At 41.0% G+C, this 15,550-nt stretch overlaps 1 protein-coding gene across 11 annotated transcripts in view; it reads left to right on the forward strand.

Moving 5' to 3' along the window:
• The window catches only part of eya1 (EYA transcriptional coactivator and phosphatase 1), a 56,781-nt gene that overhangs the window by 13,057 nt on the left and 28,174 nt on the right, over positions 1–15,550 (forward strand). For 2 of the 11 annotated variants that reach the window (XM_067251202.1, XM_067251206.1), the window contains exons 1-6: positions 1,804–2,077; positions 9,666–9,793; positions 10,684–10,749; positions 12,192–12,269; positions 14,238–14,304; positions 14,687–14,832. In XM_067251202.1, coding sequence (XP_067107303.1) covers positions 9,670–9,793; positions 10,684–10,749; positions 12,192–12,269; positions 14,238–14,304; positions 14,687–14,832 — 481 coding nt within the window. In that variant the 5' untranslated portion in view covers positions 1,804–2,077; positions 9,666–9,669. Of the gene's footprint in view, positions 1–1,803; positions 2,078–9,665; positions 9,794–10,683; positions 10,750–12,191; positions 12,270–14,237; positions 14,305–14,686; positions 14,833–15,550 lie in introns of those variants that run through there. The other 9 variants (XM_067251203.1, XM_067251205.1, XM_067251207.1 and 6 more) reach the window with 6 other exon arrangements.

Genomic DNA, 15,550 nt, shown 5'->3' on the forward strand with positions numbered 1-15,550 from the left:
CTGTGCATCTGCAAATAAACACTCAAACACTGTATTATACATGGGAGGCTATATTTGATGACCCTCAGAATTTTGTGTAGCACAAGAAAATTCTAAAACATTTCTTATAGACGTCTGTCTGGATCAAGGCTTGATTTGAAACATGCTGAAGACCAGCAGGGCATGCAGAAATGAGCAGGAGGAAAATATGAGTTTAGTCTCTGAGACATAAACAATGCTGTGTAATTATACTGTGCAATTTGAAAATAACTCACTTGCAAAATTACATTGCAAGCTAATTTTATACAGCTGCTCATCGAATGCAAGAGAGAGTGAATGCAGTAACTCAATTGGCATGTGTACCCCACAGCCATTAGAATAGTTATGTGAGAATCCCCAAGCATTTATTTGTCTATTGAGTTATCGAGATACCTCTTCAAAAGGCAATATATTCTGTTTTATGATTTTGAAACGTGAGCCTATGGATTTGACCTGCAGGCGTGTAGGTAGAGAAAAGAGGGTTAGCCGTGTAGCCACAGTGCTGCTGCTCGGGTCTATTTCGGTCTTCTCCTCCTGGTCTGGTGCAACGGAGGGTTTGCTAGGTGACCTGATCTCGTCAGGAACACTGCACGTCCACGGCAGATGTGATAAGACTGCTATCAGGTTTGAAATTATATTGCTTTTTTCCCTCCTGCACTTACAGTACAGTATACAAACTGGCTTTGTACAAGCACCCTGTAGTGAGACAAGTGCTTGTACAAGCGGATACCAATTAGATACTGTATACAGCAGCTCATCGTGAACTGGTATGTAGCCAAACACCGTTAATAAAATGTATGATATGATATGGAGTACGAACGGGGTTCGAGTGTAATATTGCACTTCCCCTACTGTGTTCTCTCATCACGTCGTTAATTCCCTTACTATTGTATTAAAGAGAATCCACTCATAACATCCTACTGTATTTCACATGCCATATTTATTGTGTTCACATGTATAGTGGCCGAAGCATAAAACAAAGAAAGAATGAGTCATGTAAAATGCTCGGCACTCAGCTCATATCAATAGTGAAAGCCCTGTCTATGTGATGCAAAATGCGTAGGATGGTATGTACTCATCAGCAGCGTGGCCTTGTGAGACGGCAGCGTTGAGCAGTTGGAATAATAACCTGGAGCAGACAGAAGGCAGTCATTACCTCGCACACAGACGTGGCCTGTATGTGTTGATAGAGGGCTTCCACCATGCGACCGAAGGGACAGAAGCAGCCGTTCTCACTCCGAGGAAACCTCCCTGCCTCCCATCACCTGACTAATGAGATTAGGCCCTGTTTACCTGCCCCGATCCTCCTATGTCACATCCAAAACCAGCACGGCCTAGGCTGCTCACGAAACTGGGAAAAAGAGGATTATGGGGGAAAGAAAAAACGAACAAAAACGATTGAAAAAGAAAGATGGGGGGGGGGGGGGGAGGGGGCGTAGAGAAGAAAAATGTTAGCCCTTGGGGTGTGCTGAGCCTGGGGATCGAGAGGACAGACAGGCCGCTGGATGGATCAGCTATTTCATTGTCTTAGGATCCCTGATACAATCTGGTGAGGACTCTATTGCTTAAAGCTGGGAGTGAATGACATATGGAGAGCCGGTGTGAGGCTGAACTCCCGGGTGCCTCCTCCTGCCCCAAAGTCTTCCTGTGAGAGAGCATGGAGCAACTTTCTGCTCTTTAAAACAGCAGCCTCCCTCCCTCTCAGCTCTCCTCCCTCCCTCACTCTCTCTCTTTCCCTCCCTCTCTCTTTTTTTCCTTCTTCCTCAGACACTCTCTAGTCACTGCCTGAAGCAGTAATCGGACAACTCTCGTTCTCACTCGGACTTGGTCTCCTGAGATACAGCGTGGGGCTCCATGGGTTCTAACACTTAAAATGAAAAAGAAAAAAGTTGTCTTGTAGCGTAAATTTGTGCGTTACAGATTTCACCCAAGACTAAAGAACTCTATTTAGAAAGTTTTCTCTGTTATTTCTGGACTGGAAAGACGCCCTGTAGAAGATTAAAAACTAAAATATAAGCAGGGATAAACAAAAACGTACTTGGATTCAACCAAAATTGCAGTGAGTATGACTTTGAACTTTAAAGGCAGTATTTATGTTGTTAGTTGGTTGCTGATGTGTTTATGACTGTATCAGGTTGCCTGATTTTATTCTATTTTTCTGATTTAGCTCTGTAGCAGTGTGTGTATTAAGATGCTATATTGCTTTATATACATTTTACAATGTTGACATAGTTGTTGTATTATTCTCAATCATCAGGGACCTGTAAGACAATACAGACATCATGCAAGTATAGCAGAATTGTAATATAAATAGTGTGCATGCATAGAATGGCTAATTCCAATAATCCGTATTTATTTTACTAAACCATCAAAATGACGATTAGCCTTAATATAAATTATCATCTTATTTTAAATGATCAGTTTAACTTCATGAAAAAAGACTTAAGATATAACGTACGATACATAAGAAGTTTTTATTTGACCGTCCAAATGCACTTCTAATTTAGTGATAGACATAAAAACGACTCTCAATACACTGCAATGTGAAACCTCCAAAAATGTGATTATCTTGGAAAATAATTTAACTTACCTGCCATAACATGGAAATCTAAATTTGAGACTTTAACTGTATCTTGAAATTATAAGATCACTTAATTGAATACTTTATTATTTGAACTGATTTGTTTATATTATTATTTGTGTCCTACACCACATTATTGTCACCAATATAGTCATTACATGCCATCATTTTATTTTATTTTATACAAAACATTTAGTAAAGGAAATAATCGCTCTGTTGTGAAGCCATGTTCTAAACCTGATACAAATAGTAAAATATGTCAAACCTGTTAAAACAAAAATCAGGAAAAAATGTCAGTTGCATTAAAATGTAAAACTCTCAACTTAAAAATATCTGTCCGTTTCTGAGTAGTGTTTCGTGCTCCAGTTTACATTTTCAATTCGGCAGAACATACCAGTCCCTACAGGAGTCCCTTTCTGACTGGCAGAACAGACAAAACCAACACAGTTAAAGCAGTTGACATCTAATGCCATCTGCTAAGGACTGGAATGCTATATGGACCCCAGAGAGGGCCCTTTTTCTGCCCAGGCGTCTCTGCAGACGCCGGCCCGCTGCAGGCTGCGCACCCTGTGGCCTGCTCCCCCTGTTCAGCTCTCTCTGTTGGGGAGAAGCGTGTGGTCAAGATGAGTGGCTCGCCGTAAAAAAATCATACCTCTCTAATTAAAGGATGTTCGGGCTTAACGTGTGTGATCATAGACTCACATTATCAGACGGGGTAATCGCTCGGCGTAAGGGATTTTCAACTCGAAATTGTAGTGTTCCCTCCTTTCCAGTTTATTTCAAGTGCTGTTCGCAGCATGTGAAAACACCTCCCTTTATCGTGGCATTTGAAGATGAAAGGCTGCAAAGTAGCGAGGTTACGGCGTAGTAAAGGAGGGATCCTGCATGTAGAGCAGGGCCACACTGTAGACAAACATGACAGCGAACACGGCAGCCTGATGCGACCATTCACACACACAATAGGCCTGTTTATCCAATTAGACCCAATAAGAGGACTGATTTGGGCTGTTTACTCTCTTTATTTGCTTTAATAAGGCACACGCAGTGAGGGCATCAAGGCCTTGTGCTTGGATAGGACAGGACTGTGTGTCCGCATGCAGCAGTAGACCAGTGTGTGCAGGCGGAGGTTGCCGGCGGCGACGAAGGCATTGTTTTCCAGAGGCCTGTAGCCTTCCCTATTGAGGTGTATGGACGGGCTAGCCGGCGCCCTACTCTCTCAGAGTGGAGATTGCGCCTGATGAAAGACACAAGGACTAATTGATACTACCTCACTGAGCTGTTTATGAAAGAGAGAAAAGGAGGGAGAGAAAGAGAGAGAAAGAGAGAGAAAGGGGGGAGAACAGAGAGGAAATGGAAGACCCCTTCTTTGGTAGCCCATACTGGATGATTAGTGGGTTGGGTTGTTTACTAAATAGAGAGGGGTGTTATTTTGTTAACATGCCGCTGTTTGGATCTAGAAAATGTGGCTGAAAGGGTAGGAAAGGGGCTTTGAAGACCTGAGTTGACTGATATTCTCACTCCTCTATCAGTAATGCCCCCTAATGTGTTTGTTTGTGAATGGTAATATGTTTACTCTGAGTACGGTAAATGGAAGCCCCTGAGTTGTGAGTATAAACAGGCAGTGCATCCAATCCGTCAGTCATTTAAGGTAACTTGGTAACTGAAATGTCTGACTTTTATATTTAAATGAAAAAAAGGCTGTTTTGAGACCCTAAAACCTCAATAAATGTATTAATTAAGTAGTAGTGACAGACATTTTTTTTTTAATTAGCAAAGGCCTTTTTCTGTGTAACTTTAGGAATAAAACTAAATTTACCACATTTTACATTTGTAAGATTATTTATTCTCCAGCCTTTTTAAAGTTATAAGAAAGTGTTGATTATATTTCATTGCCTTTCATCTATGTGGTGTTAAATTAGCAGAGTTTGTGCCTCTCTTTCTGTGGGGTGCTCGGTGGTAGGGAGAGTGTGATAAAATGTCGACCTTAAATCTTGTTTGATGGGCCCTCAAAATCGAACTAGCCTTCTGGAAATAATTTTGAGGGTTGAAGAGCACAGTATTAACAGATTTAATGTAACCTTTCAGTGAATTGTTGAAGAACCATGTCAGATTTTACTAAATAGAGAAACAAATTGCACATCAACAAATCACCACATCTGTTAAGAATTTGACTTTTAATTACAGATAAGTACAACATCCAAAATCACCTATGTCATGTGCTCAAGTCAATTTAGGTAAATCTATCATATGGTTTTAGCAATATGACAATAGCACTATGAAAACAATATGATCGAAAGACTAAACACTGGTAGATTAAGCGTGATAAAATCTAAGTAAATTACAAACAGAAATATTAATGCCAAGGGTTCTATTTCTAACCAAATTATTGTTTGTGTTTAATTTGCAAAGAAAACAATATAAAAAAAGCATGATTGTGTCAGAAACACATGTCAATTAAATTGAAATACCACTGCAGTAACCTTTAATAATTGTGATTCTTTGTAGCCCTACTTTGGAAACACTGTGTGGCGCTAGTATATCCTCAGATTTTTGTCTGAATAAAAAAATGGCCAGTTAATTAGTGTTGCGTTTGTTAGGCAACCCTCATCTTTTCTGCCACACAGGCGAAGTGTAGCATTTTTGTAAACTGTGTCTAATTCCAATCACATCTGTATCCAATTGTTGTCTGCATCTACATTCTTTGCGAGTGGATTTATTTTTCCTGGGCCACCATGTGGATTCAGCTGACCAGCTTAAGTAGGGATTAGTTGTTTAAAAGTTATTTTGATTAAAGCATTGTTTTTTAAAACTTGTAACTCACAACACATGGTTTGCATAGTCTGTATATTTCAAAGGAATATGTAGTCTTTGCCCTGTAAAATGCAAATCTTGCAATTGAGAATGGAGGGGTAGAGAGGAGTAACACAATTGATTGCTTGATGATTTCATTAACTTTCATTAACTTAAGCCCATTCTGGTTTTATCTTGCATTTGCTCAGGGTAACATATGCAACTTAAATTTGACCAGATATGCATTAGGCATTTTTTGTATGATCTTATATTGACCACAAATTACAAGAATTATGGTAACCTAGTAATACACATGCAGTCTTACGTTTGAATAAAAATAAGCACATTCTCTCTCTAAGACAGTGCAGGTACGGTTAATGATAAATCCAGTACAGGTAAATCCACGGATCACTCGTACGTCAAAGCAGATGCTACACTCTTTATGTTTCACTGATCAGCATTAGAAAGCTGTCTGTGTTTGCCAGTGGAAACGCAGCTCTTGAAACCAGTAAAGCGAAACAAAGGCCCTGCAAATAGCAGTCAGCGAAGCATGTTTGGGCCTCTTTTTTCTTCTTTTCCTTTTTTTCTTTCTTTCTCGATGACACCACCTTCCAACGCTTTATCTAGCGCTGCTTTGTTCTAGCATCTTCAAAGATCTGGCAGTTCAGGTTGAACTGCACAGCACATCAAAGATGCTGAACGCAGTCTCTTAAACAATAAATATTTAGTGGTGCAGAAGAAGGGTTGGTTTTTGCTTTTAAGCCCCCCACCCCACCCCCACACCCCTCTTCTCCTCACCTCTTCTTTCCCTGCTATCACTCCCCTGCTCACCTGGCCTGTATCACCTGTTGACGGGCTGGAGCTGGTTGTGGTTAAGACACCAGGTTAAGGCTTCACTGGCCCCAACCGCTGAATACAGATCTCAGCCACCACTCACCCAACTACCACTCTCTCTCCTCCCCCCCACCCCGTCTCTCTCTCTTTCTCTCTCTCTCTCTCTAGGCTGGCAAGACAATGTGGCAAGATTCAGTTTCTCTTTTCTTCTACTTCATTGCACTTTCCTTTCAGTGAGCTTTGTGTTTTACAGAACTGTCCTCTGTTCTAGCAGTCGGACATCTCTGAGAAGATCCCACGCCCGTGTTGTCTGTTCCGGAGATGATGTGTAAAGATTATTTTTGCTCAGGTCGGTCGTAGTGAAAGCGACAGTGGAGAATGGAAAGCTGGAACGGTATTCATGAGGACTGTGCCTCGGTGCGAAGCAAATCCTGTTGGAAAAAAAGAGGCGAAAAAAAACCATAAGACCATACAGCTCAGGTTACCTTTGCCCATGTAAACAGTCAGCCATTTAAAATGCATGCCGGGATAAAAAAAAAAAAAAAAACGTGTTTTTTACGTCTATCCCCCCCCCCCCCTCTTCTTTTCTTTTTTTGACCAGTTAAATACCTTTGACCTTTTTTGGAACTTACGTTCCCATGGTGGGCTGGAGTCAGGTCTGATGTAGTGTTATGGCTGTGCAGGTATATAGCTCTGCTTGATGTTTGGAGGAGACGAGCAGAGCGGCGGTGGACAGCAAAATGTAACTGTCAGCTAAAGGAGAGTAATAGAGGCATTCATAGAGTCATAGGAAACATATGTGGCTCCATGTGCTCTTCATGTTCTTGTTTCCAGTCTCACTCATTGTCTGAGATTATTTGGGGGCCTCTCAACTGCTTGCCTGTGTGTGTGTTTCTGTGAGAGAGCGTGAGAGAGTTTGTGTACAATACACAGTCCACTAGTACAATAGTGTGTTAATATATTAGACAGAAAAAGAGAGAGAGAAAGAGAGTGTCTGTGAAGAAAGAGAACTAGAAAGAGCCCTGGTGTGTACGTGTGTGTTTATGTGGGCCCTCTCCTTATGCTAGGTTGAGTAAGGGACTTCTAAAGTCTGGGAGAGCCGTATGTTGGGCTATCTGTGGCCCCAGGCTGGGGCAGGCCCGCGGGAAGCAGCCCTGCCGGTCATTAGGAGCTGTCAGTGTGCCGGGAGAGGGAGTGCAGATACATTTCAGATAGTGTCAATTGGAGATGAAAGATCTGCTGAAGATGCTAGGGGTGTCACGCTTGACTAACCTGCGCTCAACAAGTCCCATCTTCCAGCCTGCTCGCTACTTCAGGAAGACTGAAGCTCCCACCCACCCCTGTACCCCCCTCCAACCCCACCCCAACCCTCACCCCTCTACCTCTCCACCTCCCCCCCCCCCCCCCCCCCCCCAACCCGCCCCCTCCCTTTCCTGCTTACCTTGGCTAAGCCGCTTTGCATGTTGATTGGGGGAGGGCTAATCCAGTTTGCAGCTGTCGTAGACCAATGATGAATCACCTTTCTGTCATTTGGCTGCACTCCCCTTGCTCTGGGAAGGAGGGAGGGAGGACCAGGAGGAGGAAACAACAGCGAAGAGGGGTTGAGCCCAGAGACAATGTGCGCCTCTGTTCCAAGCTACCCCTTCTCTTCCCATTCTGCTTGAGAATAACAATAATGTTTTCTCAGACGACATCTATTGTGTCATGGATGGGTCTGGACTGTGACACCGAGCTGCAATAACAAGGAGGGGCTTTGTTTCTGCTGGGGCAGGTGGAAAAAATAGAGAGAAACAGTGTGGTTGAGACGACTGAGACACATCCAGTTTCCAGGTAAGAGCAGAGTTGAGCTCCTGCCAGGAGCATCCAGTGCTGGTGGCTTTGAGGGCACTGGATGAGACCTGGCTTGGTGTGCGTGTTGTTAACCACTCTGATCCAGTGGGTTGTGTGGGAGAAAGATGTGGTTAGAATACTAACTAGCGTTGAATTATTTTAAAAAGTTGAGATAGAGAGAGAGGGGAAGAAATTGAGAAAAGTATTGTTTAAATTGAGACAGAAATGTTTATTTTTTTATTTGTTTACGCATTTAATAGTTTTCGGTTGTTGTGAGTGTTTGTAATTGCAGTCCTGCTGGGTTTGTTTGTTAGGGGAGTAAATACATATCCCAGTTGGAAAAGAAGATCATCACAGGAGAATATCAGTTGGTGGGAGAGAGATCATTTAATAATCTATGTTGTACTTAAACTTGAACATATTATAGTGCTTATAGTGCTATCAATTAAAACAAATTATAAATTACCACAGCAAATAGAGAAAAACAAAATATTTATCACAATTTTGTTTGTTTGTTTAGCCTATAATGTCAAAATTGAAATCTTTCTAATGCATTCAAAATTTGATCAAATAAGTCATTTTCATCCCATAAGATGATTCATAAAATAAATATTTATCTTTGCGGTCCATGCAAAAAAGGCTGATGTTTATTGATAGCAGAGATATCTTAAATCCTTCAATCTAATTGGAGATGGCAGTATAATGCACCCAACATTTGCCGTAATTTAATTAGTGCAGTATATTGCATTGGGCGCAGTGACAAAGACAAATGCAAGTTTGGATTTGCGGCTGTGCTTTCAGATTACTATTGCCTGCTTGCCCGCTCCATTGTCTACACTCAATCAAATCCTCAGAGCACACAAATGAGCAGAAAGAGCAATGTTTTCAATGGTGTGGTCCTCAGTATAAACACAGCAACAATTAAGGAGCTTGCCAGAGCAAACAAATGCCTCGTGAACTTCCCATCTACCGGCGCTTAGCCATAGGCTCCTATAATCAGCCCTGTACTTTTAGGTAGCACATCAGCCATACACTTCAACCACTTCAACATATGTGAATGCTCTTCACTACCCACACACTAAATCATTATAGTAAAGCTGAATAGTGCATTAAAAACTATTGGAAATTGGAAGTTAATTGAAGAGTGATAAAGAATACGTTGGCTTGTTACTGTAATTACTGCTATTTGATTTTAAACATTTGATAATTTAATCTGGTCAGTAATTGTACATTATAGTGTGATTAATATGTGGAACCATTCTTGGCATGTCTAGTAGTAGTTATTGCATTATGTGTTCCTTCAGTGCATTTCCATACTGTTCGAAATATAATTTAGTACTGTTTATTACGTATTCTAAGATTTTTTAAATATATTTATGTGTTCATTTTGAGCGGTTGTTAATTATTTGTAATTATATTTAATTAGTTCAAAGGTCTGTATGTGGCTTTGAGATGACCAGAACATGTATACTCACTGCATTATCCTCCATGAATTTCACGTCCCTCTTTCTGGCAAGAAATATATATTACATTTTAGTGTGTGTGTGTGTGTGTGTGTGTGTGTGTGTGTGTGTGGTTGCACGCGTGCACATGCGTGTGTGAATCTCGTCAGGTCTATGGAAATGCAGGATCTAGCCAGTCCTCACAGCCGAGTAAGTGGAAGCAGCGAATCTCCTAATGGTCCCAACCTCGACAACTCGCATATCAATAACAATTCCATGACACCCAATGGCACTGAAGGTATGTGCATCGGGCTTTCCTATCTAATGTCTCTCTCTCTCTCTCCCTCTCTCTCTCCCTCTCTCTCTCTCTCTCTCTCTCTCTCTCTCTCTCTCTCTCTCTCTCTCTCTCTCTCTCTCTCTCTCTCTCTCTCTCTTCCTCTCCCTCTCTCTCTCTCTCTCTCCCTCTATCTCCCTCTATCTCTCTCTCTCCTATTCTATATAAAGTCTAAAGAGTGAATAGGTCTGGCTGCTAGCTCTCAGTAAGAAACCGAGCAGGACTTTTTAACCCTAAGGTTTCTCCTCTGCAGTGTTTATGCATCCGTTAAGTTGTCAAGGTCTTGAATAGCAATAAAATATCTGCAGGTGCTGCTCTGGTGAACAAGTGATACATTTTCAGTTTTCTAAAGATTTAATCAGCAATACAATAATAATTTACAACATGGGGGTAGAGGAATACCTTTGACTAAATGCACTGCAAATATTTCCACCCTTTTAGCTGTAGACTAAATAAAAAACTACAACAAAATCTACCAACCTGTTTAGTAAAATGTGATGCTACTGGGGAATGTCTAGATAGACCATTAGCTGTTTGTTTAAACATCCATGTAATTATTCAAACGCCTCAGGTATGAAAAGGGTTGCACTTTGCATGTGGCTTGGACTGTATGGGCCTATTTACTCAGGTGACACAAGCTAAAAGCTGTGTCCTGCTTTTAACCAACATGGGGCAGGATGGCTGTATTAGAAGCCAATATCAAGCTCTTAAAACGACTCACATCGTGTACTCTACCTAGTAAAGTAACTATGTGGTTTGGCAGCTCTAAATAATATTTCTCTCATGCAGGACAAAGAACCCATAGACTCAATGCAGACTGTCATGTGTCCTCTGCCATTCTCTCTTTCCCTTAGGTGATAACATCACAATGCTTACTACAGCAGACTGGTTGTTAAGTTCTAACTCACAGTCCGCTACAGGTTTGTGAACTGATGATACAATGAAAGGACAATACTTGGTGTTTACGGACAGTCGGAAAAAAAACTGAGAGGGAATGAGAGAGAGACAAAGCACTCTTTGTGCTATTAACATTTTACTCTCTTCCAAATTACGAGACATACAGTGATATTTTGGAACTTGAAAATATTTTTGCTGTGTCCTGATAATAGCTAATCTAGAACTGTTGAATTACAAAGGAAAAAGTTGCTTCAAATATTGTGCCTTTCATTTAGAATACTATTTGACATTGATTGTTGTGTTACATTATTTTTTAAAGCATGGTTTGAGACTTGGCTGGATTTGAGTTTGTTAGTAATGACTGGTTTCACTCTAGATGTGCCTACTGTGCATTTTTTCGTTTTTCATTTGGACGTTTCTTGCTGTTTCTCAAACACAGTGGAAATGCTGTGCCCTGTGACCCGAGTGTGTGCTAGTTTGTGCATGCTCTGTAGAACTTTATTTTCTTTATCTCTACCTTCAAGGAAGAAATGTTGGTGTGTTGTTAGGGGAAAAAAAAGAAGCTACCAGTCACCATGTGTTTTTCTGTAAAAAGAGCATAGCGGAAACATGTAAAACATGACAGCCAATAGCTTCTTCTACCATGAGGGATTCCACTGAGCATAACTCCCTTGCCCACATTGTGAATTTGTTTTGCCAAAAAATTCCCCCTTCCCATCCTGCCTGAAGTGAAATGGATTGATTTCAAAGAATCCTGAGCTGTCAGATAGCTGTGAAATTGTCTGTGCAGAGCTATCGCGGCGGCGCTTTAAACGAGCCAGGGTTAAACGTTGTTCTCTACGCTCTTAAAAAAAAAAAAAAAAAACTTTCTACACCATACATTGTCTTTGACATTTCTATAGTACTTGCACGCCCCAAGCAGGCTCTGCAGGGGCTAATTTGCGTATGAATCTGATTGTGTTTACCTATTCTTTCCTGATGCTACATTTAAACCCCGGGGTAAGCCATCAAGTAATACGTGACTATGAATGATAAAGTAAATTAAATTGGAAATGCATATTATAATGATTGATTGGTAAAAACTGTATGGATGGGCTGAAGTTGAAGTTATTGTAAGTGCATGAACAAATAGTTTATTTACAAGTCTTAACTTTAACTACTGACTCCTCTAAGTTTGGTTTTGAGAGTTGTCCTCTCACCTTGTCTGATAGATTTCTTTCACCTTATTTACTGATGCTATTGTTAATTATGTTATAAATATTTTTAATTTAGTTGAAAATATGATGAAGGCTACAGGGGAAAGGAGTGCATCTTTTCTCTGCGTTTTCCATAGTGACGCTTGTGATTTACAATAACGAGTAACTTACAGTCAAACCCTAGCGAGTGTGAGACCATGGTGTAGTTTGCTGTAGTGTTGTTTTAGCAGACTATCTCCGTGGTGATGGTTTGGCCTCTTTGTTTACAGTTAAAACAGAGCCAATGAGCAGCACCGAAATCGCCACCTCGGTAGCAGACGTCACTCTAGACAGCTTCTCAGGATCAGGTGAGGGGGGAGGGGGAACTATTGTGTGTGTGTGTGTGTGCGTGTGTGTGTCTTACCACTTCTCACACACAGCTGCAGAACTGATTAGAGAGAGATGACTTCAGAGATCGCTGCCTGATAAGCCGGGCCTCAGGAAGTGCCCTTCAGCTAAAACACCAATACGAAGTGTGTGTGTGTGTGTGTGTGTGTTTGTGTGTAAGGGAGAGAGAAAGAGAGAGACAGACAGAAAGAGACAGAGATAGAGATAGACTTGCATAGAGAGAGGGGATATCTCTCATTTGTCTAGTGAGCATATGCAAACCTGTGTGTGCGTGTGTGTGTTCTCCTGGTTCCCATGCCAGCCTGGGCTGAGTTATGGCCTGTAATGTGCTCAGCCTGTCTGTCCAGTAGAGTGACATGGCGTCCCTCTAACCCAAGCTCTCCACGGGCTGTTACCCTCATGTCCTGTTAGAGAGACCTTTCACGCTGTCTCCCAGCACAGGGACATTGCACACACACACACACTAATGCACACACACACTCACACACTCACATGCACACACTCACACACACATATGCACTGCTTCATCATGTTACAGAACAAGCATGATGTAGAGAATTATTGGAGGATTATTATTACTGTAAAGTACTAAAGAAACATTCGAAATAAATACAGTACCACTGTATTTGTACCACCAAAGTGTGTCAAAATCAAGTGATCTGGAAAAAAATTGTTTAGAACTAAGATGGACACAGATAAAACATCTAATTTCTGCTCTCAACCTTGTCTGTGTCAACCTGCATCAGAAAGGAACTATCTGTTGTATGTAAACAAGATGCTATAATCTCGACATCCATCATTTCTCACTCTCAAAATGGAAAAAAAGTTTAGCTTTTATTATCTCTCCACTAATTTACCCTTATTTCAGTTGCTGTTTAACTAAGTACCCGATATGTTAACACTAGACGCACATAAATCACTGCTATGACTTGTGTCTTTGACAATATTAATGAAATTGAGTAATCTTACACCCCACATCCTCTATGGGGAAACCCAGAACACTGTTTCAGAGGTGCATGTTTCACCAGTGGCAGGTGCCGCTGATGTGAGAAAAGTGTTACAGTTCCATGCAGTTAGAGCCCATTCCCCAAGCACCCCAGCCCATCCCAGACCAGCAACTAAATCCTTATTTCACATGTCATGACCAATTAGAGCGATGTTAAATATCAGTGCCACTCGCCTACAGAGAGACATTTGAACATGGCTTACGTGTCGATTTATTCACATTTGATTTATTTGTATCTTGGTCTTTTTAATTTGTTCAAACCAAACCAGGATTTAAACCACAAGTGACTTACATGTGTGTTTTATGCTGACATTTGAGCAATTCAAAATGAAAACTTTGACAGTAGCTTCAAAGATAGTCATTTGTAATTTATTAACTTGTGTGCTGTAATTTTTGCAAAATAGCGTGCCGCTTTTACTTTGATATACAGTAGTCGTCACACCTGATTCCATTTAGTTTTCTTGTTAAAGAGGTTTTCCAAAGTGTGATTAGTAAAGGGAACCACTGAGACAAGCCGTGTGTTTAATGAAGGAATGATTATGTGGTAGCGCTACTTACCTGCAATCAGTGATGTCACTTTCAATGTGGTTAAGGCTCAAAGGGCCTGGGGCCACCGGGGCCACAGGCCCAGACTGAGTCAGCCTATCCTGTGTGTGTTTACATCACCGGTTGCCATGGCAGCCGCTAAGTATCTCACAGATGCATGGGTCAGCAGAAAAACCCCACGTTTTTACCTGATTATTTTACTTCATTATTGCTCCCCGGTTTTCAACCTTAAATAAGGTTACTGAAATAAATAGAGTAATGCAATGTAATTACTGTTTCCTTGGAATCCAGAAGTTCTGTTGGCAAAAGATAATATTTACCTTATTTCTTAATGTTTAAATATGTGCTTGCCTCTTTTCTTTTTAACTCTCCTCAGCTATTGGAACCAGTGGCTTCAGCCCAAGACAAACTCACCAGTTCTCTCCACAGATTTACCCTTCCAAGTAAGGCTTCTTTTATTTTCTTTAAAAAATAAGCAGCATCCAAGTTCATTTGGAGCTCTAATTAGATCCTTCTGCTAGATCGGGGGTTTCAACAGGCTTTATTTTCCTGGATGTCTGCAGCTTGCGCACTCCAAAATCTGTTGTAATTATTATCTTGCAAAAATTTCCTTTGTCATTTATTATTCTTTTGCACTGTATATCAGCTATTCGATGGCTATCTTTCTCACAGCTCGGCTCCGTATTTAAGATTAAGTAGCGGAATCACAAAGAATTTGTCAGTGAGCAAACTTGGTGTTTGCTTTCTGGGGTGAAATATGTTCTCTCCTCTTTCAATCTTTCCTCCTCGCTCACTTTTTCCCCGTTTGTTTCTTTTCTCAAATAGCAGACCATATCCACATATCCTTCCTACCCCTTCATCCCAAAATATGGCTTCGTATGGGCAGTCTCAGTACACCACAGGAATGCAGCAGGCTACAGCTTATGCTAGCTACCCCCAACCTGGTCAGCCCTACGGCATTCCAGCCTATGGTAAGATCTCACCAGGACTGATTGACTCTAGTCCACAACGTAATCATTTGTGATACTTGTATTTGTGAGTCGTGCACTGTATGAAAATGTATATTCGTGTAGTTCAGAATTTCAATAGGTTTTCTAATAAAACTGGACCCTTAAGATAAACTGATTTTTAGGATCTTAGGACAAACCATTGTTTTGCCACAATAATTCTTAGAACTTGGCTGAGTCATTATTTAGTGCCTGCACCATATTTTGTAACTCAGTCAAATAGAATTTGCTTATCATGCTGTTCAAGCAGATCTGAAAGATCACTGATCCAAATTTCAAAACAAAAACCGGTTTCCTTAGGCACCCATAGTGCAGAACACAAAGAACATGGCTAACAAGGTTCTTTATTTGTCCAAAGGCTTTGGAGTGCTTTGACCTCCAAAGACCATCCAATATAAGATGGAATTTTCTGTGTTTGTTTGAGTGATGGCAAACTGCTAACAAACCTGCAGTTGCCTAGAAAATTATGTTGGGTCCAGTTCAATCAAACCATCGGGTAGTTTGACTATCAAACATAGCAAGTGTTCTTTCTAGCATGTTTTTTTTTAATTATTTTTTTTACACAATGCGGGACTGCTTAGCAGTGAGATTGAGTCAATGCATTATGTCAAACTTTTCAACCATTACCTATACTGGTATTTGTCGTCAGTCATCTCATTGTAGAGTGGCGTGACTAGCCGAC

The sequence above is a fragment of the Osmerus mordax genome, chromosome 15 (assembly GCF_038355195.1).
Source record: "Osmerus mordax isolate fOsmMor3 chromosome 15, fOsmMor3.pri, whole genome shotgun sequence".
NCBI lineage: Eukaryota > Metazoa > Chordata > Actinopteri > Osmeriformes > Osmeridae > Osmerus > Osmerus mordax.